The 27,663-nt window shown below is 43.9% G+C and overlaps 1 protein-coding gene across 4 annotated transcripts; it reads right to left on the bottom strand.

Moving 5' to 3' along the window:
- Positions 1-431: 431 nt before the first annotated feature.
- CRYGN (crystallin gamma N) lies at positions 432-25,545 on the bottom strand. 4 transcript variants are annotated; one of them, XM_073329590.1, is made up of 4 exons: positions 25,461-25,545; positions 11,338-11,586; positions 8,265-8,410; positions 432-636 (listed from the first exon to the last, which is right to left on the bottom strand). In XM_073329590.1, the coding sequence occupies exons 2-4, from the start codon at positions 11,500-11,502 to the stop codon at positions 501-503; spliced, it is 447 nt and encodes a 148-aa protein (XP_073185691.1). In that variant the 5' UTR covers positions 11,503-11,586; positions 25,461-25,545; the 3' UTR covers positions 432-500. The 4 variants fall into 4 exon arrangements, with proteins under 4 accessions (XP_073185691.1, XP_073185692.1, XP_073185689.1 ...); XM_073329591.1 differs by lacking the exon at positions 25,461-25,545 and adding an exon at positions 24,975-25,045; XM_073329588.1 differs by lacking the exon at positions 25,461-25,545 and adding an exon at positions 19,487-19,536.
- Positions 25,546-27,663: the final 2,118 nt, after the last annotated feature.

The raw sequence follows: 27,663 nt of genomic DNA, 5'->3' as shown, positions 1-27,663 counted from the left end.
ATATTCTTATATTGCTTTTCAAAGGCACACACAGAAAATCCCAGCGGATTGTGGCCGCAGGAGTTCACAAGTCTCCCTTCTGGAATTAAACAGAACAATGTTCCGAGATGTTATACTTGTGGGATGGTGGCTTTTAAAATAAAATAATAATAATAATGGGCCTGATCCAAAGCCCACTGAAGTCCATGAAAAAATGTCCAATTACTTCAGTGGGCTTTGGACCAGGTGCAACAGACTGCATGTGAATAATGTGCTGGTTTAGCATTGCCAGTACTGGTACCTCGTCTGGACAGCAGCAAAGCAAGCCCATGTGCTCTGCTTTATGAATCAAAGTACTGTCAGGCCATCTAACCAAGCAAAGCACCTTCTCTCATGTAATGAGGGAAAAATACCTGCAGCCAATAGCAGCTCTTAAGAATTTATTGCACACTTTGAGGGAGCAGAGGGGAAGATTGAACTCCAGTTTGCACCGGGACATTGTTTGTACAAGAATAACTCAGTTAAAAGTAGTTGACGACTCTTCTGAGGGACTGGATATTTGCACTGTGAGCTTGCCACATGTTAAAGCTGTTGTACTCTCCTCTCTCCACAACGTACATACGGCCACGATAATTGGGTTCCTCATACAGCACCCATCTAAAACAGAGAATGAATGGATTACTCAGGAAAGCATTTATGCAGCACAGTAGTAAAAACCATCTTTGGTCCCTTGCTGAATCCCTTTGTCAGATTTCACCCTGGAAGTTAAGGAGCACTGCTTTCCTAAGGGCACAAGACTTTCACCTCTGGGTCAAATCCCAGTCAATATATTTGTCCAGTTTCAATCTGGACACAGAATGGAAACTGCTCTCCTCTGTGGAGTTAACCTCCTTAGTGCTGTTGGCTCCTTCTCCTTGACTTCTGAGCTCCCTTTTGACTATTCCCCAGCCATCCTGGACCACTCCATCATATTATTTATTATTTGTGTTACAACAGCATCTAGAGGTCCCAACTGAGATCTGAGCCCCATCATGCTGAGCGCTGTACACACACAGGACGAGACCATCCCCACCCCAAACAGTCCAAGTACACTCCATCTTCCTGAACCCCCCCTTTATCTAGAAAAGTAAACTCGGTTCCCCATGCCTAGATCTAATCAATCTCTCTCTCTCTCTCTCTGTGACTGGTGAGAAGTGACCTTCTCAAAGGCCCCTCTTCCATGGAATTCCACAAGGTTCATTTCTTGGCTGGTTTTTTTTCCCCCCAATTTGAATTTGACATGTTGGAAGGTCTTAAACCAACCTCGTGGTTCGGTTAAGAGAGTGCTGCAGGCTGATCATTTTAATCAAAATACAGCTTCTGAACCACATGTTTTGAGCAATGTTCGAATAAACTTTTATTCTAAATGCAAATTGATTTGATCAATGCAGCACACAGCGATCTCCCATTGGAGAAAAAGCATTGATTGGGCCCCACTGTTTGACTTTGCTGTTTTATCTGAAATGCTTTCTAGTCTGAGTACAGGAAATGTCACAATATTTTGGTCAATTCAAATACTCCGGCTCAGTCACCGTTGGAATTTAGTGGAGGCTCTGATGTAAATGTGAATCTAAACAAAATCTTCAAAATTATCGTCAATTATTAATCGCAAGGCTGTGATCTCAATTTTCACAAATTACTTTTGTGCATTATCACCAATTTTTTTAAAAAACAAAAACCTCCAGCTCTTCAATGCTATTCTTGCCAAACAAACAATCTCTTGCAATCACTGAACCTTAAAAGGAACAAGACATGTGTCACGTCAGATTATGCTATTTGTGGTACTGGAAGAGAAACGATGCACGACACTGTATGTGGAACAGAAAACATCTATTGAAAGCAAAATACCAGGTTACCAGGCTCCAAAAAGTAGTCACCTCTAATGGCCATATTTCACCCAAAAACTGTCACATTTTCAGCTAGATGGCACTATCTTAGAAATTGCTATGAAATCAAAATCTCAGCAGCAGATTTCATTTTCAATAATGCCTTACAATCGTATTATTATTATTATTTACATTGAAGTTGTACCTAGAAGCCCCAGTAATGGACCAACGCTACATAAGGTAGATGCTATGCTCACTTACACTAAGCTATACCATTAGATGGACAGACTTTTCATTCAAATTACATGCAGTGTACTCATTTACACATAAGATAGGAATCACTCTGGACACTAACCATTGAAGTGCAGCAACCTCTGTGACAGAATTTGGCAGCTGTTCAACAGCACCTCCAGATAAGAACTTAGGACAGGAAGCGAAGATTTATGTGCCCAATTGATATTGTGCATGGAAAATTAGCAAAGGAACATAATTACCTTCCAAAAGCCACAAGTAGGATACATCATCAAAAGATCCCTGGGGAGCAAAGAACCTTGCATCTCCCTGAAAGCCTATTATGGGAGACAGCTTTGCCTAGTGGATAGGGCACTGGACTAGGAGTTCAGGAGACCTGCATTCTCTTCCTGGCTCTGCCTTTGACCTGCTGTGGGGCCACTTCACATTTGTGCCTCATTTTCACCATCTGTAAAATGGGGATAATGTGACTTACTCTGCATTGTAAAGAGCTTTGAGATCTAGGGATAAAAAATTGTTATATATAAAATAGGATGCTTTATTACAAAAGCCCACCCTGTTCACACAGTAGTGCAGGATGGGACTGAGTTTGGGGGCTGCCAGATGTATGCAGAAGGGTAGTGGAGAGGAAGAGTCTGCTGTTGCACACACAGTAAAATCCACCATGTTTCTCATCTTAACTCATTGACCGGAAGGGGCTGTGAAATGCTCTGGAAACAGCGTGTTCATGCAAGATAGTGGACGTCATCCCTCATGTTGTTCTCCATATCTTTCACCCTTGGGATGATTCTGAAGTTATGCTGGCAAGATCTGGAGAGAGTTGGCACAGAACCCTCCTCGCCTGGAAGGACAGGCTGGCCCAGCATCGTGGCCCACAGCAGTGTCCAGAGCCCTTTGCAGATGGAAGGATAGACCAACCTGACACAAGGACAGGAGCTGTGTCTAGAACCTGCCTCATCTGGAGGGATGGCTTGTCTTGACATGGGGCCTTTGAGGCTGAGATAAGGGGTGGAATGGGACAATCCTAAAAGAATCCCACTCTCAGCTACATGGAAAGGTAAATTAATATAGAATTTAAAAAATAATTAAATCATTTATTTCTGTGATTAATATGAACAAAAGTATTGGGGGGAGGGATATTGAGCATTGGCCTGCTAAACCCAGGGTTGTGAGTTCAATCTTTGAGGGGGCCATTTAGGGATCTGGGGCAAAAATTGGGGATTGTGCCTGCTTTGAGCAGGGGGTTGGACTAGATGACCTCCTGAGGTCCCTTCCAACCCTGATATTCTATGATTCTATTGTTAAACTAAAAATGAACAAAGGTATTGTCAATGTTAGGCCTCAAACTTCTGGAAGCTTCAAAAAGCAAGCTCTGCAAAGTTAAACTGAAACTTGAGGTCAGGATGCGCTGTAACCAGATAACACTTTAGGCCGGCTCAAATGTATGAAGATAAACTATGCACCCGAGCATAGCTTATAATATTAAAGCAACCACATTTGAAATAATTGGCTACATAAAGATAAACTATGCACCCACACATAGTTTATAATATCAAAGTAACCACACTAACCACACTAAAAATTTGGCCCACCCTAATTGCTTGGTCTGTTTTAAAACCCGTCAACAAATAAGATAAAAAGTATGAAGGCACAGGACTAAGATGTGTGTGTTTGATCATAAGGGGACCTCTCTTTGATCAGGAAACCTGACCCACACCCCCTGAATGGAAGGGACATGCACTTCTCGACTGTCTGTACCTGGCCAGTGCGGAAACCAGCCGACTGAAGGGTAATGTATTTTTGGACGAATGCAGGGTAAGGTTATGGAGTAAAGAAGTCTGGTTGCTTGAGCTGAATTGATCTCAAGTTTGTATCGATACTATAGCGTTAAGAATAGTAGTAGGTAGTTGATGAATAACATTACATGTACTTGTGCTTGTCTTCAGTACAACTTGCCATTTATATTAATCCTTATTCAGTGCTGGTCTTTAATCTTTCTTTTCTTATTTTGTCTGTGTTGCTTTTATAGCCGGAAGTCATTAAAAATCTTTTTTGAGGAATAATTAGTAGTTTTATTTTCTCTTATACGGACACTACTCAACCTCATTACATCTGTGTTGGATGGTGGGAAGTAGTGATCACCCAGGGCACAATTAGGGCCCTGATGTGTGTCCCCTTCTTCCTTCATCTCCACAATTTCCAATATTCTAAGAGCCTATTCCTTGCTTCTAACCCTTAATACTACGGCACAGCTGGAGGAGAGCTTTTTAAGGGCCAAGCAACCCTCTTTAAAGAGGGTTTTAATGGAAAACCTGCACCCTGAAGCTCTCTTTCCCTGAGTCAGTGAGTGAGCATGTGTATTATCCCCAGTGAGCATTCGCAGGGGCTCTCTCTCCAGGTTTGGAGTCTCAGGAGAACAGATCACCGCAGTGCTGGCCAAGGGGGTGATTCAGCAGCATGCCATGTCAGATTGTGTCATGCACTGGCATGTGGCATGCCTGAGGCAACCTAAATTGATGAGACACAGGCTAATGCAGCCTTCCCCACACTGTGTTTGAAACGCCTTTCTTATCCAGTGAAAGGGACAGTTTAGCAAGAATATCGTCTCTGGGATCCTGGGGCAAGAGGGTGGAAGTTGTGTATTGGATCACACGTGTAACTGGCAATCTGAACCATGACCGAAGGTTGTTCTCTTCAGTCAACAGCAACAGATTGCTGGTTATGTGCGTGATCGACCCCTAACTGGCTAGATGGGCAACAGAGAATGGATGTGAGTGCAGCTCCTTAGGGCTTGCCTATGCTCCAAAGGCAGCTGCGCTGCTGTAGTGTTTCCGTGAAGACACGATCTACACCAATGGGCCCAAACTCCTTTCCCCGCCTCCCCACAGAGCTGGCCTGAGCCCCTCACCCAAGCCCTCTGTGTAGGGCTGGCCTGAGCCCTGCTGCTCCCCCCACCAAGCCCCTTTTTGGCAAAACTGGCATTTGTCATTTTGGTGATCAGTTGGCAAGAACAAGCAAGAAAAATGCCCAGTTTTGCCAAAAATATCAGGAGGTCTGGGGCCAAGGGTTCCCAAACTATTTCAATCACGCCCCTCCCCCAACCCTGTCTGCACCCCCCAGGAGCAGGGGCCAGGAGCAGAGCGGATTTGGGGGCCAGGAGCAGGGCCGCAGTTGAGAGCGGGGCCAAAGCTGTGGCTGGAAGCGGAGCCGCAGCCAAGAGCAGAGCCGCAGCTGGGACTGGGTGCAGGGCTGGGCCCCACTGCACCCCCCCGAATGTTCCTTTGTGCCCCGCCAGGGGATGTGTCCCACACCTTGGAGACCACTGCCCTAGGCTCTGATCAGAGCCATCCAGGGAGCCCAGACAACTGTGAGGAGCCCTGCACCTGCTTTGGATGGGGGGGCTGGGGTGCCCGAGAGCAGCTCCTAGCACATGTCCCTGTCCCCCCAAGATGTGCTGCCCAGGGCAGGTGGAGGGTACAGGGCTCCCCACAGGGGCCCAGGCTCCCTGGGCAGCTCTTACCACAGCCCAGCTTCCAGCCAGGCCAGGGGGTGGGGCCTTGGGAGGAACGGAAGGAGTAGGGGGCAGAGCAAGAGCCCAAATGTTCTTTTTGCCCAGGGCTCCAATAAATCTTAATCCGCCTCTGATGCCCAGCATCAAAACAATTTGTAGGTGTGGGTTGTGCAATAATCTAGGCCAATCCCCTCCAACACAGACCACCAAATCACATGATGGTCATAGGGCTCCTTTGCTCCAACTTCTTTCAGTAAGATCTTCCCCTTCTTTTCACCCATCACCCTCAGTGAAGATGCTCTCTTAGCATGGAAGCATCATGTGTAACCACAGACCCAGCTGTGCCTTGCACAAGCCAAACACTTCCTGGCTCTGAGAGAATTCTGCGGCTTTCTGCTTCCCCTCCACACACACACCCCCAACACACACACTTCCAACGAAATGTGTTTGTTGGTAAAAGGAAATGTGGTACAATGAAAACAGAAAAATAACTGATGACATAATAAAAAACAACAAATGTGTTCCTGATAAAAGGAGACAAGTTTTTTTCCCCCTGAAAATGTTAATTCCCCTGAAACAGTGACAAAGGGCAAACTCTGCACAACCCTCACTTTGCAAAAGGTTTCAAGGATGTCTGAAAATGTAGGGGAGACAGAAACTGGGCTGATCATAGTTTGCACTGCTACAATGAAGGATCACAAGGCAACAGTGAATGTAGCCTCAGAAGAGTACTGTGATACAGGGAAATATTATTATCCTCATTTTAAACACAGGGAGAATGAAATTCAGAGAGATTAGGACCAAAATTGTCAAATATGAGTGACAGAAGCTAGAAGCCTACGTTCACCGGGCAATGAACTGAGTACTGATTTTTCAAAGTGCTATTGAAGTCTGTGGGCGTTGTGGCAGCTCAGTGCCTCTGAAAATCACACACACACGCCCCTCTTCAAGGTGTGAGACATCAATATTTACATTCAAATTCAAATGCTGTAGCCTTGGCTCATCTCTAAGTACCATGAATCCCACAGGACTTCTAATGGAGAGTGAGAAAGCAGGAACCATCTTCATAAGGAAGCTCCTCCCCATGACAACCTGGAATTAGACAGGTTTCAGAGTAGCAGCCGTGTTAGTATGTATCCAGAAAAAGAAAAGGAGTACTTGTGGCACCTTAGAGAGTAACAAATTTATTTGAGCATAAGCTTTTGTGAGCTACAGTTCACTTCTTCGGATGCATACCATGGAAAATATAGTGGGGAGATTTTATATACACAGAGAATATGAAACAATGGGTGTTACCTCACAGACTGTAACGAGAGTGATCAGGTAAGGTGAGCTGTTACCAGCAGGAGAGAAAAAAACTACAAAAGGTTAGTGGTAGCTATGGTGTTGGCTTTGTGATTCAGACACCTGACTACTAGGAACTGGACTGAGGCCACCAGCTCATTTCACATATGCCACCAAACAACCAGCACATGTAAACACTCACTGCTAACCTGGGCTGGATTCAAACCAGCAACCTCATGGGTCAAAAGGCTCCATGTCCCAGTAGCAAACCCCCAAAGTGGTCCCAGTAGCAAACCCCCCAAAACCCCTAATCCTCCCAGTCTGTGCACTTATTCAATACTGTCAGCTCTCTAGCAAACTCATGAAATAGCAAGCCAGATAGCCATTTACTGCACCCAATCCACTACATTTTAACTGGTGGTTGCCATTGTCCGTAGAGAAAAATTATTTTCAAGGTAAAGACTACAATTACTCCTAAACCCTACCAGGAAGAACCGTCACTTTTTGTCTGAAGCATTAGCAACCTCTTGTAGATGTTAAGATTACTCAACTTACATTTAATCCCCTCCCCACAAATAAATGTATAGATCAAGATGACCAAACTTCCTCCTCCAGTGCAAACCCTCTCTTAGGGCTGACTCCCACTGAAGCCAATGGGAGTCTTTTCAACAATTTTAGTGGAATAGTCACCACTGCACCCCAGCTCCAAACATTCACTGCCACCCCCAGTCCCAGTCAAGGAGGTTTATTCTTTTGTAACAAAGGTAAAACAAACAAACAGAGTGCACTCTTAAGTCAGTACCTGGCCCCCAGGCTTCAGGGCCACCCCTCCTATGGGCAGTGCTTAATTTGTAAGGAAAGAGGTGCCGGGGCTCAAGCAATTTTTTTTTACAGTCATTACTGATGCAGTAAGCCCAGAGGTGCTGGGGCTATGAAGTGCCAAGCCTAGAGGTGCTCAGCCCTGGCACAGATTAAGCACTACCTACGGGTCTCTGACAGTCCAGCTCCTGGCAGCTTTCCAGCCTCAGCCAGCTCTGCTTCCTCCTTGGAGCGGCAGCCGCAGGATTGCTTCCCTGAATTCCCCTCTTGCTCCACAACTCACCACAGGAGTTGGTGCCACTCCAGTGTGGCCTTTGCTGCTCGGGCTCAGCCTGCCACCCTCCCCCTTTATGAACCGAGGTGTAGCCCAGCCCTCTTTAATTAGCTAGATTAGGGTCACTTGCTCCAGTCCGAGGAGCTGGGCTCAGTCTATCCACAGAGACCAGCTACCCTGTGACAGAGTGGATTGGGCTTGTGTGGGGAGCGAGCTTTATTGTGTTTCAAGATAGAATGACATAGCAGTTGCATTCCTTTTATGTCCTTTGCTTACTTACGCTCCATCTCCATACACTTTGATGGCATTGACACAGTTCTTGTTCCAGCCCTGCCCTTGCAGGAAAGAGCAATCTTCAGTGAACTCCATGCAGTGACCACTAAAATGGCTCCCATCAAATATTTCCATTCTGTAATGCTCACCGTGCTGGGGACAAAGAGATTTGAGTAAACTCAAAAGAAAATGCATCAAATTGTTTCCCCTGATTGTAAAAGATAACCAGAAAGCAAGAATGATACCTCATCATGGAAACGTGGCAAAAACCCAACAATAACACTGCCCACCCACAAACACATGCTCACAATACCCACCCAAATACCCACATAAACATACAAATGTCTCTCACAAACAGCTCACTCACAAAAAAGCACACACAAACTCCTCCCCAAAATATACCTCTACTAACATCCACACACCTGCATAACCACTGGTCACACACAAACGTATTGCTCACGCTGTACTTACCACACATACTCCCACACCTTTCACCTCTAAATCCCCTCCCCCACCAAACAAGTACTTAAACACTGTTCACAAAGACGCACACCACACAAACACTATAAGCACAACCATTTCCCACTCCACATATACATTTAAAAAAAACCCCAAAATGCCATACACACACACACAATATTGGAAATGTAATTGAACAAAAGTATAAGAAGTAAGAACATAGTGCAAAAAAATTTAATAAATCCAAAATACACAGAGGTATTAGATTATTTCCCCAGTTTGTACTTTTCTTCAGTTCCAATCATATCTGTGGTTATTTACACAAGTTGTTGTGCCTTTCTTTAAAAAGAAAAGGAAAATATCTTCCCAGAGTCCTAGCTATGAAAGCCTTCAAGGGTGAGTTGAGGTAAATGTCTTTGGGGAAATTTTCCTGTCTTCTCCATAGGTATTTGTGATGGAACTGGTCAAAAGATTTTTTTTAAGCAGAATTCAGACAATAGCTAATATATTTTTCATATAAATTACATTATGCATGAAAAAGCTACATTGTAGTGCCAAAAATCCCATAGCATCCTCCAGCAGTGAAATCTCAGATACCATTCCTGACCAAACATTCTTCTGTGTAACTGTTGCCTGAATTGTTGAAATATTTTAAAACTCTCACTTGTATAAGAGCAATGGAGCACAGGCCTGAGGGGAAGAAAAGCACTCATGGCTACTGGCCCACAGATGTTCAGTGGGTCTCCATGGATCTGGAAACAAGGTTCTATGTGGTACCTTTGACAAGCTCATATTCCCCTCTCTGGATTCTGTATTAAACATTGGAAACTGCCCCCTACACAATAGACTTATAACTCTGTCATCGGGGCACTGCACTGGACATGCCTTAGGAGTCTCGTTGAAATGCTAATATAAAGACAACCTTTCCCCTTGCTGAATGAAAAGGCCTGGTTCCAACATCAGCCAAAAGAGAGAGAGAGTCCACTACCCCAAAGATGTACATTTACCTCCCCTCAGCCAGGCTAAGGGAGTGATGCATCTCACTCAGCAAAGTTAGTAAATCAGCAACAGGCCCCAGGGTGTGCCAACCAAGAATAAAAAAACCATTAATACTAAGGAGGGGTGACAAGGGTCAACCAGTGGAGCACCAAGCATAGGGCTACAGCCAACCTTTGACTTGTACAACACACAAGCTTGAATGGGGGTGACACCATACAGCCTTCATTCTTCTCATGTGGCGTAGCAATTTCCTCCTGGCCCCAATCAATACATCCTTGGCAGAGTTCTAAGAGCAGCTCTGTGCAGGATCCTCCAGCCACCTATGCCAACCAGAGCAGCATGGGACAGACAGCTGTACTGGCTTGGTACAGCTCCCACTGATATCTTCTCATGGCAGTTTAAAATGTAAGGAAAGGTCCCCTTCAGCAGCTTGGCTCATTGGCTGACAAATCCTTATGGGTTAGTGAGACACCAGATTTATTTAATGGAGAACAGGGCCCTCAGTGGACCTAGTCCAAAGAGGCACCTGTTGATGTATAGCCTCATTTTTGTTTGCTGGATACTGGTCAGCCAATAGGAGCTGCCTGTATAGGAGTAGTGAGTGGATTCCTAAATTTGAGAGGATGTTCTGGAGTCTAGAGAAGTATGTGTGGTCTTATGTATTGCACATGGACTAAAACTTCACAGGAGATGCACATATCTACACCCCCCTCCCATTTTTTTAGGCTAAGTTTTACTCAACACCAAAGAAAGCTACAACCCAATGGGACTTGGTTGCTGTATCAACCTGTAAGTGGCCATAACCTGCGAATAATTTTCTTTAATCATTCTCCCATCAGTAGCAGGTGATGTTGGGATCAAATGGAAAGCTCAAACCAGGTTCAATTTTTTTCTCCAGCTGCAAATCCTCCCACTTCTTCCCCAGCATGGTAAAGACTCTCTGCTGTTTGTTTGGTTTCTTTGTGTGATCTGGGCCATATTTGGTATTAATTCAGGGGTGCTCAGAATTTGAAACACAAGAGATAAGGTGGGTGACTTTGCCAGGAGCCTGAGAGCTGTCCCACAGCAACATCCTCCTCTCTGGTTTGCACAGCAAATTGTGATTCCAATGGCCTCTCCTCCCTGTATACACATAGATTGCTAGTGGGTGTCATCAGGAGTTCTGCACACACAGAGAGAGCAGAATATGAGAGTAGAGCCCTGCCTTGTGCACAGAACTTTGCAATTCATTTGCATGTAAATATTTCATAATATTTAACATTACAAATAAAGGCATGTGATGCTGTAGGGGCATTGCCCTCACATATAAAAACCACAGCAAAATCGTACCCTATTAAAACTGCTGACTTGGAAGACAGAATACAGTTTCTGCCCTTGTCCTGAAAGCATGGGAAATTGTTATGCTATTTTGTGGCCTATGAAGACTGTTCATAGAGGGTCTACTTTCCCCAGAATGCTCTTTACCTCCTAATTGTGTATTATTTCTATAAAGCTCGTTTTCTCAGATATTTATTTAGACTCCAGCTAACATGGAAGCTAAAAGCACAAATGCGACCCCCTCAACCAGATATTTCAGCAACAAAAACAAACCTCTTGGAAACTAATTGAAAGTTGGCACTAACCATTCCGACAGGCCTGCAGGAGCCCATGCGATCATTATGGCCATTCCAACGGTAGAAGTCGGGGTATTCCCCATGCTCCAGAACGTATTGCTGTCCTCGGAAGTCTGGGTGACCAAAACAGATCCAAGCTCCACTCTGCACACAGATAGAGTTCACTCGGTTCATGAAACCTCTGTCCTGGAAGTTATCACAGTTCCCACAGACCTCCAGCTTCCTGCCTGTGAAGTATTTGCCCTCATAGAAAGTGATCTGAAATGAGGAGGGAGAGGATGCTGTATTGTGGCACATGCAAACACAGACTGCCTGCTTGTACTATGCATTGTTATTCTGAGCAGATGGGTGTCTCTGGCAGACACAGTGGTTCTTTAATTCTGAGTCCAACCAGAGGAGAACTAAATTGACACTGGACTATTTGTTTTAATGAGAATTGTAACACAGCTCAAGTTTACAACACTGCATGTGGCTTTTATACCACCTCTCTCTTGTTCTTTTGTAAATATAAATGTCTGAACAGGAAGCACAGCTACCAAACTACACCCCATTCTAGTTGCTCCTTTCCCCTCCTTAACAACTTTGCTTCCATTTCTCCGCATTCATTACTAACAGTATCACCACATGATCTCACTTTGCCTTACCCTAACCTAGGAAAATTCCTACTATCTCAACCTAGAGAGAACTCTGGCTCTTTGGCCTGAACGGAGGACCAAACAGTTGTTTGTTTACTTACTTTTCCCGAATACTGAGACATTTTCTGCTGGATGCAAACCAAAGCCAAAGCAGAAGCCAAACCAAAAATGTGATCTACAGAAATGTTGGATACCCCACTATATACAGTGAGGAGAGATGAGGCTGGTATCGCGAGATCTGCTTAACAATACAGCAGAAATAGGAGGCTTTAAAAAATCATGCTTACTAGGCAGAACTTCCACTATCCGGCCCTGCTGAGTCCAGAGTTTTGATTTAGTGCGTATAATTTAACAAAAGATTTGTTTGGCAGGGATTTGACTGATTAGTGTTGCACATTTCGAGTTCCTTTCAGAGGACTTTGTTTTTAGAATGGGCAATAAGGAAATTAGAAAAAGGTGGCTGCTTGGAAGTGGGGGCTCTTTTATTGGCATTTTCTTCTTCTTCTTTTTAAATGGGCCGTTGTTTTTCAGCTCACTCTTATCTACTGGGGCTGGAGATCCCGAAAGTGAGCATCCTTGGAAGACTCCTTAACAATAACGATTTGGACTTCATCCATCAAAGGAACTGCTTCTCGTCCATCCTTAAAACCTTTTTAGACAGCATTCCTGAAGGCCAAACACCCCCTCTGGTGCACAGAGTCTGTGCTTAAAAACTCACAAAATTTATTTATTATTTCTCATTTTTGTTAATGTTCTGGCATTTCAAAGATGCAGCTAAGCACCAAGATATACATATATAATTTAGGATTAAAATGCCTCCCAGGGATTTTAAGCAAAGGCACCACTGACTGGGTAAATAACAGATTTCACAAATACCAGTAACTAGGGCTCCCCGGGCATATAGCTTCACATTCTATAATCCACAAGTTTCTTAAAGGTGGCCAGCAAAAAAAAAAAAAAAAAGACTTACTATTACTTGTATTACAATGGTGTCTAGCGGCTCGAACCATGATCAGGGCTCACTGTGCAGTGCTCTGTACAAACACATAGTAAGACAGTCTCTGCCCCAAAGAGTGTACAGTCTTAAGAGAAAAAAAACAAAGAGCTGGAGGGGAAAAAGACAAACTGACTTGTTAGTGGTCACACAGCAAGCCTGGGGCAGACTGGAATGAGAACCCAAGTCCCCTGGCTCCCAGTCTACTGCTCAAACCATTAGGCAATGCCGCCTCGCAATATAGACATCTACCTATTTTTTGCAGCTTTCTTTATGACGTATAAAGAAAGCCTGGCTAAAACTGAGGTTTTTTTAACATTAGAAAAATAGAAGAAGCCGTCGTATGTAACTGTGACAAGACTGACAATTTCCTACAATATTCTGAGTGAACTTTATTGAATATAGGACTTGTGTACACTTAAAATACTGCAGCGGCACACCTGCACCACTGCAAGTGCACCACTGTGGCACTTCTGTTAAGACACTACCTACACCAGTGGGGAGGGATTCGCCCATTGGCATAGGTATCCCACCTCCCCAAGAGGCAGTTCTGTCGGTTTAAGTGTGTCACTAAAGGTTGTGGATTTTTCACACACCCCCAGCAAAATATAGTTATACAAACCTAATTTCCTAGTGTAGACTAGGCCTAAATTAAACCTTATTGAATTAAGTTTAATACTTTTGGAATCCTGTTGTATTAATTTAGATGGAATATATTGGCTAAAGGTGTTAACATAACCCAGTCACTGTCCAACATTAAACAGTGATACACAAGGACCAGGGCTTGGTCTACAGAGATTTCAGCCTGCTTAGCACAACAGCAAATACACCATTAAAATCCTTTTAACTTTATATTAAAGATACAGAAAAGAAGGGAAAACAGTTAAAGCATTTGAAATGTAAAGTATTTAAGTAAGGCTTTCTTTTAACAATATCCCTTGTTCCCTTTCCCTTTAGCTGTAGAGAGTTTTTAGAAGGAATTCCTCCAGCCCTACCCTGTTGTTTGACAGTCTCTTAGTCTGTATTAAAGATACTAGTACACTGTCTTTTTGGGGAAAAGAAAAGAAGTTAGTTGAGATAGGCTGGGGTTGTCATTGATGATGTTGTTATTAAAGGCCAGTATCAGATGGGAAAGCCCCCCTGTTTGACCGTATTAAAGATGGTAACTATCATTCCAGGTGGTGTTTGGGATTCTGCTGGAGCCTATTGGGGTGGCCATGTCATCTGTGTGCTTCTCTTTCTGGTCCGTTCTGGTCAGGACACTTCTCAGGGTCAGGATGATGAAGACCCAGGGGCTCAGGAAACAGTGGGGTTGCAGCCAGAATGGTGAAGCTGGCTCCAGTAGCTTGTCTGTTCTTTCCAGTTGTTTTTCATTTAGTTCTTTCGTCCTTTCCTCACAAAAATCTTTTTCTTTTAAGGACTTTAAAAAAAGGATGATGGGTGGAATAGCTCCTCCCCTCATTATTTTGTCTACCAATTAGGCTGAGTCAATGAACCAATTTTGGTTCATTAACTTTGGCTTCACATCTCTTGTTTTTAACAAGCGTAATATTAACACAGTCCTTGAATCATATCAGTTTGGCTTTTTGGTTTAGACTAAGTCAGTTACTTTTTCCCATTAATATTTGTTATTGTGGGATATCGTAACATTTTATGAACTTTTACATGCTTTTTATAGTTGAGCTCACAATTCAGGTACATTTGTAGACCCAATTGTCACAACAGTCCTGTATGGAATCTGGGGGACACTTTAGGATATTATGAATAGCAATATTGTAAAATTGCAATGAGTTATGCCAGATAGGCCATGCAAGATATCTGCAAAAATGTTATTATTTGCCAGATATTATAATCTTGTTTATGTGTTTGTATCACCTTTATATTGTGAGTTATAGATATGTATGTCTGTATTTCAAACTTGTGCTATGCTTCTGGGTGACATCCCCAGACAGTTTGGCATCACCACTGCCTAGCCTGCTTGATGGCCCATTAAGAACCATCAGCTATAAAACTGACCCATTGAGAGAAGGCAAGGGATACACCTTATGACTCAGCAAGGCATTCAGGGGCATGCCTATGGACAGAAATGGCTTCCAAGCTATGTGCTGGGCAGCTTGTGTTTGAAACAAAGGAAGCACAGACCACATGGCAGAAGACTATAAAAGGCAGTTGCATCTTTTCCATTTGGTCTTCAGTCCTGCTTCTTACCTCTGGAGGAACATTGCTACAAACTGACACTCTGAACAAAGGACTGAATGACCCATCCAAGCTGTGGCTGTATTCCAGAGGGACTTTCAACCCAGCAAACTCATCAATACCGCTAGGAACCTGATATATGGACTCTGAAGTCTTTGTATGTATGTGACTGTTTTACCATTTAACATTTCTCTTCTTGTTCTTTTTTCTTAATAATAAACGTTTAGTTTTAGACACTAAAGGATTGGCTGGCAGCGTGGTATTTTGGGTAAGATCCAAACCTATACTGACCTGGTAATGTGGCTGACACTTTGGGATTAGACTAACATTTTCTATATATGAGCAGAGTTTTTAAAATAACTTCTCACTATACTGGACCTAGGTGCTCACTGGGAGCCAGAGAACTGGAATGCAATAAGGGGGTTGTGTGATTTCTTTTTTTGCTTCTTGGTAATCAGTGTGGGGGATTAGAAGCACAGTTTGTGACTGGTTGGGGAGTTTAACTTCAGTGTTACCCACTAGTCTTGGGAGTATCTGCTCTCCCTTTTGCAGCCTGCCCTGCCCTTGGCATTTCCAGTGAGGGCTGCCCCCAGGCACCACAGAGCACATTGGTGTAGTCATGGCAGGATCCACAGAACCAGATCATTGGGGTTGGGGATCAAAACCCCATGCTATTCCAAATTTGAAATTTAAAACTGAGAGTGTTAAAGGTTAAAGTTAGTCACAATGAGTGATCCACAATCAAAACGGTAAGCCCTGAGAGAGTGTCTTCAGCATGAGAGAGAAATGGCAGAACTTCAGATGCAAGAGAAGCAAACCTTGGCCCAGCTGGAAAAAGAAGCGGAGGAGAGAGACAGAGAATCTCACAGGAAGCAGATGGAGCTGCTGCAAGCTGAGACTGAGGTTGCCAGACTTAAACTCCAAATCAAAATAATGAAAGAACAGCAGGAACTGTGTTATCCTGGTAGTCCAGCTCCTCTCTACAGCAGAATGTGTTCAGTTTATAACAATGCTGGTATGTTGTTTAATAATAATGTGGTAACTATGTTTAATCAGGGGAATGTCATAACTCACTCCCAGAAAAAGCATGAATGTGAATCCTCTGTGTTATCTGTAACAGACAGGGAGATCTGTGAAGGGCGGGTGTTTGACTCCAAGCAGTTGTATGTTTTTAACCAGGTATGCTATAACCAGGAAGAGAGCATCTCTAGCCTTGGGATTATGGAAAATAGCTTTTTGTCCAGTCAGAAAAGCAGTTTATATGGTGAAGAAATTTCTGAATGTCTGTCTAATATCTCAGAAGTGAATCTGGAATTAGACGAAGCGCAGAAAGAAGCTCAGGAAAACATTTATTTAGAGCAAATTAATGTTGGTCAGTTTGAAGCCCTAACTGAGGAAGATCAGTGTAGATTTCTGGTGGGTGATGGATTGATGGCCAGTGAAGTTTGTGAAAGTGAGCCGGAACAAAGTAAAAGTGATTTGCTTAAAGTAGCTCAGTATGAGCAGCCACTGTCTGTGAAAAATTCGGTGTACAAATGTGGTCGCCCCATCTCAAAAAAGATATATTGGAATTGTAAAAGGTTCAGAAAAGGGCAACAGAAATTATTAGGGGTATGGAACAGCTTCTGTATGAGGAGAGATTAATAAGATTGAGACTTCCCAGCTTGGAAAAGAGACGACTAAGGCCTGGTCTAAACTGGGGAGGGGGGGAGACACGAGCTAAGTTGGTCTAAGTTATGCAACTTCAGCTTCGAAAATAGCGTAGCTGAAGTTGACATACTTAGAGCTACTTTCCGCAGTGTCTTCACTGTGGTAGGTTGACTGCTGCCACTCCCCTGTCGACTCCGCCTATGCTTCTCACTCTGGTGGAGTACCGGAGTCGACAGGAGAGTGCTCGATCTATCACGTCTTTGCTAGATGCGATAAATTGACCCCCACTGGATCGATTGCTCCGGAGGTAAGTATAGACTGCCCTAAATGGGGATATGATAGAAGTCTATAAAATCATGATTGGTATGGAGAAAGTAAATAAGGAAGTGTTACTTATTTCTTCTCATAACACAAGAACTAGGGGTCACCAAATGAAATTAATAGGCAGCGGGTTTAAAACAAACAAAAGGAAGTATTTCTTCACACAATGCACAGTGAACCTGTGGAACTCTTTGCCAGAGGATATTGTGAAGGCCAAGACTATAACAAGGTTCAAAAAAGAACTAGATAAATTCATGGAAGATAGGTCCATTAATAGCTATTAGCCAGAATGGGCAGGGATGGTGTCCCTAGTCTCTGTTTGCTGGAAGCTGGGAATGGGCAACAGGGATGGATGATGATTACCTGTTCTGTTCACTCCCTCTGGGGCACCTGGCATTGGCCACTGTCAAAAGACACAATACTGGGCTAGATGGGCGTTTGATCTGACCCAGTATGGCTATTCTTATGTTGTTGTGTTAAGGGGCAGGGGAGGTTCCAGCACTCCTGCTAGAGTGTCCAGTTTTTAAATATTACCAACTTATCAACCCTAAGACGGTGTTAGGTTGGAGCAAACTCTGGTAAGCTTATTAGCATGTGTGTAGGTTCATTTATTGTTTGTCATCTGTTTTCTCTGTGATGCTTTGTACCTCAAGAATAAAGTAGGCCTGCACAGGAAGTGGTGTGTGATCTTTTATAACCTTGGCAATTATACCTGTTAACCATTTCTGAAGAGAAAGCAAGCAGGCATGCTTGGGCAGCCTGTCTCTCCTGGGAATAACACAGTGAAAGCAGGGAACTGTGCAGCCTGGAAATACCCTAGTCAGAAAGGAGTGAGATGAGGGTCTCCACCCAAGAAAGGCAACAGCTGGGGAGCTGGAAGCTTGACAGTGGGTGCCCTTGCTGGACCTGTGCGGGGAAATACAGTAGTTGCAGTTGCCCTGAACTATGACAGTGACTAATAAAATTATGGCGTCACGGGACACTGAAAGCTGAGCTATTGAGAGGGGAAAGGAGTTCTAGTTTCCCAGACTTTTTTAGACACTTTTTTGTTAGTGTCATTTTGTTAGTGTCAACCATTTCTTTCAAATAACTAATGAACCATTTGGAGAAAGGATGAAATGGTTAAAATAGTAAATATTCACACACCCCCTTCAATTAAGGTGTAAAAGGCCACACACACAGATCCCCGATACCTAGACGTCTTCCAGCAGAAACAGGAAATAATAAGGCTTGACATTCCTAATATTTATTAGGTTAAAAAAAGCTTCATCAGAAAGAAAAATGGCCACCTTTAAATGTTTGTAGGGATGCAGGAAACAAGCAAAAAATCTACTAGTGAAACACTGGAATGCGTTATCTAGGGAGGTGGTTGAATCTCCTTCCTTAGAGGTTTTTAAGGTCAGGCTTGACAAAGCCCTGGCTGGGATGATTTAACTGGGAATTGGTCCTGCTTTGAGCAGGGGGTTGGACTAGATGACCTTCTGGGGTCCCTTCCAACCCTGATATTCTATGATTCTATGATTCTACTGAGGCAAAATGCTGACATTATTTTCTAAGTGCTAAATTAGTCACCACATTGTCCTAGGCAAGTAATGAACATATGGAAATTCACATGTTAAAGAGCTACCAAGATCTTATTGCAGTCACCACATCATGAAAATGAGACCTACACTGTCTATTTAATGCCTGGATAAGCAGGACATGAATTGTACAATAATTTCCACTGTCTTCTTCATCTTTACATTGCTCCCCAGTTCCAAAAGTGATTTTTGATCTTTTAAGATGGAATTCCTGTGGGGTGTGTCAGGGTTCCCTCCCCACTCTGAACTCTAGGGTACAGACGTGGGGACCCGCATGAAAGAACCCCTAAGCTTATTTCTACCAGCTTAGGTTAAATCTTCCCCAAGGCACAAATTCTTTGCCCTTGGAGGGTACGCTGCCACCACCAAGTGATTTAACAAAGAATCAGGGAAAGGACCACTTGGAGTTCCTATTCCCCCAAAATATCCCCCCAAGCCCTTACACCCCCTTTCCTCAGAGGGCTTGAGGATAATATCCTAACCAATTGGTTATAAAGTGATCACAGACCCAAACCCCTGGGTCTTAGGACAATAGAGAAATTAGCCAGGTTCTTAAAAGAAGGATTTTATTTAAAAAAAAGGTAAAAATCACCTCTGTAAAATCAGGATGGAAAATAACTTTACAGGGTAACAAAAGATTCAAAAACACAGCAGGACTTCTTCTAGGCTTAGTTTCAAAGTTACAAAAAAAAAAAAACAGGAATAAACCTCCCTCCAGCAAAGGAAAAATTCACAAGCAGAACAAAAGATAATCTAACACGCCTTGCCTGGCTTTTACTTACCATTTGTAATATGAGAGACTTTTAGGATGGTTTATAGGAGAAGGAGTTTTCTGACCTGATGCTTTTCAAGAGAACACACAAAACAAAGCCTTCAAGATTTGAAAGTATCTTCTTTCCCCATTGGTCCTTTTGGTCAGGCGCCACCCAGATTATTTGAGCTTCTTAACCCCTTACAGGTAAGGAGGAATTCTAGGCTACCCTTAGCTGTATGGTTATGACAGGGTGAATATCTCAGGATGGCTTTGCCAAATTTGAGAACACATCAGCTGACACTAACAATGTTTCTTAAGTGCCATGCTGATGGAGGAACTGTGGTGGCAGCTGTCACTGGTGTTTAGGGCTTAGTGACCAGGGGCTACCCCCCATCCATCTTTTTGTTGTATCTACCTGTTGCCTTTCATCAGACACATTGACCGTAAGCTATTTGAGGCAGGGAACTGACTTTTCAAGAGGTGTGGGTACACTACCAAGCACCCTGGGGTCCTGATCCCTGACCAGGGCCTTCCGTACTACCACAATGTAAATATGAAATAATAGCAACAAACAAGTAACAGACAAGTCACATCAGAAAATACTGCAAATAGAGAGAGAGAGATGTATGTGAAAAATAGCATATTGAAGAATCATAAGCACAGGCGTGGGTTTCTTGAACTAAATGTTTAACTTCTACTAAATAAAGGAAAGGTTGCCAATGAATGAGACCTCAAAACAGCAGCAAGCAGCTTTCAGAACTAGTGCCCTCTTCCTGAAGCTCACAAACTGCTCTGCCGCTCAAGCTCCATTTCTAGGTTTAGACGTGTGCAGGCTAGAACAACACATTACCTTTTGTGTGCTCCCAGTGCTTCCAACCAATAGCAACACAATAGATCATGTCTCCAGAAAGAAAAATCAAACAGACAAACACAAGAGAAAATATGGATTCCCTCTGTTGCAGTGGTCATTTTCAGGGGAGTAACAACTAAGTGGAGGGTGTGAACCTTAGATTTGGAATTTGGGTTCAAAACAGATAAGTACTGAAGGTGTTGATTTTTATCCACACTAACCAAACCCCTTGGGTATGAAAAGTCAGGCTTGAAATCTCACAAGATAATGCTCTCGCCTGAGCTCTTGAACACTTCCTGTCCTGCTACAAGCTGTAAATACAGTGGAATGAATAAGGTACACAGGCACTCTGCTTCAGCTCCAAGCCGGACACTAGAAGTGATGGGAAAAAAGTAAGCAAATGTTTTTGAACCTCAAAAGAGGCTTGGGTTTGAAATGGCCCCAGGTTAGGGATGAGGGTTGTTGCCTATCAACCATCCCTAACTTACATGAGAGTTGGAACCCTACATTCAGCTTGGGCAAAATGTTCAACAGCTCCTAAGTCACATAGGAGCCTAAATTCCATTGAAAAAAAATCAGTGGACTAAGGTTTCCACTTCGGTGATTTTCAAAAATGGGACTTTGGTTGCTTTTGAAATTTTTACCCTCTATCCTGTTCCCTCCCTCTGATACCTGTTTGGAAAGTCTATTCTATATAGGGTCTTACACTACACTCATCAATGTAGTATCTGAGCACCCTCAAGTATTCAAGTCTTATGGGATACGCACAATACTGCGGGGCTAATTCCTCAGACTAGCTATAATGAGCAGACGTACAGCAAGACTGTCTGGATGCGCGCAGGTCATTTTTGCATTCACAGCAATGCTCAGCAAGAGTGCTTGCACAGCATTTTGAAAATACGAACATTGGCTGATTAATCCTCAACTTCCCTGGGAAGTAGCCAGGTGTCATTAGCCCCATTTCACAGATAGGGACATTGAGAAGCAGGGCAGTCAAGGTCACAAAATGAGTCAGAGGCAGATCTCAGGAGTTCCTGCCTGCCAGACCTATGCCCAAGCCACTGTGTTGCTTCACTTTGATCTCACTGCATGATATCAGCCTTTCATACAGAAAATAAATGGATTCTGTGTTTCCAACTGGATTTGTATTGCTCAGTTCTTGGCTGGCTCAGAGATGGAGGTATGGGGCAAATTCACATTAGCTCTGCTCACACCACCATGCTTCCTCAGTCTACTGTACCGTGAATGTTCAGAGATCAATATTTCTGCAGGTCACTCTGGTTCTGCCTGCCCCATGCTGCTCATGCCACTCTGACCTGCCTCCCCTGTTATAAGTGATTTATTCCTGCTCGAGCTGTTTTGCATATTAATATTTTCTTTTTCAGTCTCCATATCACCCTGGGAGCTAGTCAGGCATGAAGGACACTGCTGTAGCCCTAAAGAGGTGGCAGCTATCCCCAGACACTTCTGAACTTCAGAACCAGGCATGTTAGCAGTAACCAGGGAATGAAATGGCTGTTGTCTGCTTTTTCTCCCTCATCACTGTGCATCCCCTCCCCACTCATTAAACACCAATGTATGTTGTTTTCACTGTGAATGCTGCCATGCAATTCACTACAAGCTCCCCGCAACCTATGCTGTCATCCTTCACACCCCTCTTCAACAATCTGTCTGTTCGCGCTCCCTCTCCATTGCCTTCTGTGCTGGCATCAAGTTTATTTGGAAGAAGACTCACAATTTCACTATTGCAATCCTTCACGCTTATCATTTGCTTGATCTATCTCTCAAGTTAAATTGCCTTGATCTTTATCTCAAATCAATGGCTTTTTTCTTTACCTCCAAAATGTCATCTCAACAGCATGTTTCTGGTCAGGAAAATTACCTGTCAATGACACTTTCTTACTCAATAAAACTTGTGTCTGGGTCTGCCCTTCTTCCTGACACAGAAGGGATAACATAGTGGTTTGAGACTCACCTTTGAAATCTCTAGGGCAGTGGTTTTCAACCATTTTTCATTTGCAGACCTAGGGTTGCCAATTTTTTGTTGGCTGCATTCCTGGAGATTTTATCACATAACAATTTTTAATCAAAGATTAATCTTTAATTCCTGGACACTCCAGGCCAATCCTGGAGGGTTGGCAACCTTATTGCAGACCCCTAAACATTTTTGAATGGAGGTGAAGACCCCTTTGGAAATCTTAGACATAGTCTGCAGACCCCCGGGGTCTGAAGACCACAGGTTGAAAACTACTGCTCTAGAGTACTAGACACCAGAGGTTCAACTCAGGCCATATCATGGCCAGCTGAATCCTTCTTGGAATTTGATGAGGAGTGTTGTTCAGAAAAGACCTAAAAATAAGAATATGAAGCTCCTGTGGCACTTATAGAAAGAGCTGGAGCTTGATGGAGTGTTCTTCAGCAAAATCCCTTTCAATCTATTGTGCTTCCTGATGGTCTCCCCTCTTCTCACTTTAGAATCCTTCTGGATGAAAGATGCTATCAAAAGGATGTATGATTTTTACATGTGAGTGAGTTGGATTTTAGTCTGTCTCCTGCATTGCCAACAAAATTGTCCACTAAATTCTAATTACAGCTCTTTATTAATAAAACTCAGGATTCATATGGGTCTCAGTTCAACAAAGCACTTAAATACATGCTTAACTTTAAGCACACGCTTAGTCCATCCCTATTCAGCAAAACAGAAAGTTAAGTATGTGTCTAAGTCATACTGACTTCAGGGGATCCAAGTATGTGTTTAAGTACTTTGCTGAATCAGTGCCAGAGTGCTTTTCATCTTCAAAGGATGCAGTGAACATGAAAGATCACATAGTGGTAGGCCCATGCATAGGTATGCAAGAGTGTTGAGGACACTCTGAGCCTTGGACCCTTCCACACACAAGCTGGCTATAGTTGTAGCCCTCACTACTCATCACTGGCTCTTCTGCAGGCACTAGCTGCTCCAAAAAGGTGAGGGAGGGTCAGTGTCTTGTCCCTTTCACACAAGCCAGCAGCGTTTGTCAGCTATGAAGGGGGCTGCGTGCTGCCACCCACCTCCCATCATACGCACATAAAAAGCAGCAGGAAGCATTTTCCCTCACTGAGGCATAATGACTCCCAGAGCTCCCACAGAGCATTGTGGAGCTGCACCACCTCCTATTCAAGGTGATGTCTTAATGACACAAGCTGACCCTAAATAATCAATCTTCACTATGTCCCTGGGAGAAGGAACCCAGCTTGACTCTCAGACCCCAGGATGACACTGCAGTGCTGGAAGGTAGAGGGCAGGGGAAAAAAGCAGTTGGCCAGTTTACGTCAAAACATTTGATGCGGAGGCCGCTGTGAGAGAAAAGAGCACTCCACAATGTCACTGCTATAGAGTCACATCTCTGACCTGCATCCTGCAGACCTGATGACAGGACATGGCCAGAACAGAATTAATCACACTTGGGTTTGAAAAACCCCAATACCAACATGCTACGCTTGTGGCAGTCAGAATACAGATGCCTGGGTCTTACCCACTGCCTCCCAATGGTCCAGCCCTTCTGCTTTCTCCCTCCACCCCCCACACCTGTCTCCCAATGGTCCAGCCCGGCTGCTTTCTTCTTCCCCCTGCCCCCCAGACACCTGCAAACCAGTTTTTCAGAGACAAAGACACACTAGCACCCCAGCCAGGTGTTAAAAAGCTATCACCGGCTTAAGCAGCCATTCTTCAGCAATGGGAAGGTGTAAACAAGAAATTTCCATTTCATCACAGAGCCAGTTCAACCCTGTAATGGGATCACCACCCACCTCTTGCAAGCTCCCCCTCTGGTTGGGTGTGTCCACAGGTTTTAAACCACTCCAGCCCTGATATGGGGCCTTATCCCCAGTGCTTCCTCCCTGGAGACATTATCTTCCTGTGGCCCTCCCCAGGCTCAGTCCCTACTCAGTCCCCACCGCCAGCCAGGAGCTCCTCCATTGCTCCCCGGGTCCCTGCTAGCAAACTGTTTTAGGCTCGGTCCTAGCAGCCAGCCAATCAGGAGCCTCTTGCTCCCCCTGTCCCTGCCAGCAAACTGTTTTTGGTCCTGCTGCTCTTCCAGCCAGGTACACAGCAATCCTTTCCTCTCCAACTCCAAGCAGCAACTGCCCTGTCTCTGGCTTCATAGCTCCTTTTTATAGGGCTGGGCCCTGATTGTCTGCTTCCCCTGCAGCCACTCTAGCCTGCTTGGAGGACCTTCTCCACTGCTTCTTTCCTAGTATGGGTGTGGCAGAACCCTAAGGCCTCAAGCAGGGGGCCTTGTCCACTCCATTACAAACCCTCACATCCACAAGAAACTACTTGTCACCTACACCTCAGTTGGGGGTAAACCTCAAAGAGGAGACAGTGGTATAAGAGAGAGAGACAGTGAGCTCCATTTCACCTCTTCTCATCCTATCTCTTTGCTCATGACATCAACGACTCTCAAAAAACTAAACTAAGGGGAGGTGTCCCTATATGAAAGGAGACCCAGCCTGTGACATTTACAACAGCGTACAGTTAGACAAAACCTTTGCTTTTAATGCAACTTATCTTGTTAAATTAGGTATTAGCTTGCATATTATTCTTTTATAACCAATCCTGACTTTATGCATTAATACTTGTAATAGCTTAAAATCTATCTTTCTGTAGTTAATAAACTTAACTTACTGTTTTATCTTAACCAGGGTGTTTGGATTAAAGTATGTGGGAAGCTCCATTTAGGATAAGAAGGCTGGTGCATATATCATTTCCTCTGATGAAAGGACGGACTGTCTGTGAACTTGAACTGTTCAGTAGTGTGCTTTACATTTACATTACAAGATTTACATTTCTGGGGAGACAAGGCTGGGACTAGAGAATTTGCAGGTGTTTCCCTGAAGTTTAATTCATGAGTGCCAGTCAGAGTGCTCATGTATTTATTTGGGAGTGAATTTGCATGCTAATGGCTGTACGAGCAGGCCAGGTGTGGCTGTTCTGACGGCAAAGCAGTGTAAAAGGCACCCAGGCTATTCACACTGCTGTTCAACAGTCCAGATTGTACCCAGGGGAATGCCACAGCTACCCACGCTCCCTAACCCTATTAGCCACTCACTGTACATTCACTTACATTTAAAAAAATCTATTCTAGAAAATTTAAAAAACAAACAAACAGACCCTTGGTTTTTCTCACGGTCAGCATTGTTGCTGCTCTTGCTCTTGGGAAGCGGGGTGGTAGGTAGGTGGTAGCTGTATGGGATCCCGCAGATTTACTGTGAGTTGCTTATAGGATTGCATTGTGCAGGAATGCAGAGAGCGGGTGAGGGAGGGCTGCCTGGGAATTTATGTTTGGGCTCAATGTGATGTTACCTAAGACTCTTACCAATGCTGTATTGTGCAAGGATTAACAGCCTGGCACTGGCCGTGAGCATTAGTGTGTGCAGTGACTGGAGCTGACCTTATGGAAGCATGAGAGCTCCCAGCTAACCACTAGCAGTCGCTCCTTGTGTGCTTGTTCGCAATCAGTGCCCGTGGAGTACATGGGAGTGCACAGCTCTAGGCAGGGGAATTTCTGGAACATGCATCACAGACATGTATTCATTTTTAAATTAATTAGAGTTTCTTTGAGGGGGAGGAGGGGGGGTTCCCAGAACTCACACAAAGTCCTTGATTCTGACCTTGTGGTCATTGATTTTACACTGATGTAGTCCTGATTTACACCAGCTTAACTGAGCAGACTCCAGCCCAAATAATCCGAACCCAGTAAATCTCTACTTACACACACACACACACACACACACACACAGAGTTTCAGTGTGGCAAGTTTGAACTGGAAACTAATTTGTACAGATGAATTCTAAACTGCTAATTAACTCTTAACTGTGAGAATTGCTAAAGGGCCTTGTTACAGCAGGATGCCAACCTCTCGTCTTTCACTGATATCGCAGGGGATTGAGGCTGCTCTGGATCTTAAAAGATGGTTTCCCTGAACGACAAATCTTGTTACCTCTCCCCACTGATGTGGAGAGGCCTCTTGCAGTGGAGGAGGGAAAGTTCCACTATGCTGAAGGGCAGGGAGGAAAGATTTGGAGAGGCCATGAATGGGGTTCACAGCCTCATCTCCACAGAGGTTCTGTCCACATGATTCCTGACAGGATGGGGACTCTCTAAGGCTCTGTACATTCTCCCATACTTCAGCTTGGATATTCTGTCTATTTCCCCCCAATTAAAGTAGTTTGAAATGGTGACATTTGCAGGTGAGCTAGCTTCCCTCACAATTGTCTGATGTCAGACATGGCTTTCATCCGAATAAGGCTGAACCCAGTTCTTATGAACAGCTGTCAATCAAATGCAATAAAACACACACATATTTTAACACATTGAAGTCAATTACTCACTAGAAGCAAATGACAGAAATACAGAAGTTGGAGATGGAAAAAACATTTTTAGATAGAGTCCCGGGGTTTCCCGAACTTTTTGCAGCTGTCAAAACCTCTTTAAACTAAAGTTTTTTTGTGACCTCTCTCTCTCTCAAGAGCGCCAACCCGAACCATGACCTGGTGAAATTTTGTAACTAAAGTCACACAGAAATAAGTAAGTGTTTAAAAAAATAAAGAAATAAGAGAAGAAGTCGATAGAGGAGGTAGAAATGTTACATTCACTCAGTTCAGTCTGGTGGATGTACCTGTCTAGCTGATAGAAGATGATCCATATAATATCTATTGGGAAAATACAGCATCTTAATCCATTTCCTATCGACAGCTGATCACAATAATTTGTTTTCATGGCCACCACCAAAGAGAAAACCAACTCACAGAGACACAAGGTAAAAAAATGGGATGAAAGCCTCCATAGCTTTCATGCCTAAAGGCGGGAACTCCTCCTTCAGAGATGGCCAAAACCTGCTGAGCTCCTGGCTAGAGAGTCAGTGAGTTACACGGTCCTGTGACAAGAGAGACTTGATCGTTCGTTTTGCAGTGACCCAGACTCAGTGATGCCAAGCCAACAGCATCCTGGATAAAGGAAGAGCAAGCTGTATCTTTCCCCTCTGTTAATCTTCAAGTAAACTGTCCCACACCTGGGTATGAAGTGCCCTCAGATGCTGATTTGAGATACTGGTGGTCCCAGACCATATTCTCAGTTCACTCAAAGTCTGAACAAGAGGAAGAATGACATGGGAAGAACCACTGATGAGTTTCCCTGATTATTGCTTCAACTCTGTCACACAAGGATAAAGCTTTCATCTCCCATCCCTGGGGAGGAAGCAAATTCAGCTTGTCCACGTGCTCAAAAATCTACCAGGGTAAGGCTAAGTGTACCACCCGCAATCAATCACAGAAGAGAAGAGATTGCTCACCATTCCAGAAAAGCTGCATCTCTG

Source organism: Lepidochelys kempii, chromosome 2 (genome assembly GCF_965140265.1).
Source record: "Lepidochelys kempii isolate rLepKem1 chromosome 2, rLepKem1.hap2, whole genome shotgun sequence".
Taxonomy (NCBI): Eukaryota; Metazoa; Chordata; order Testudines; family Cheloniidae; genus Lepidochelys; species Lepidochelys kempii.
This window is presented reverse-complemented; position numbering and strand designations above follow the sequence as displayed.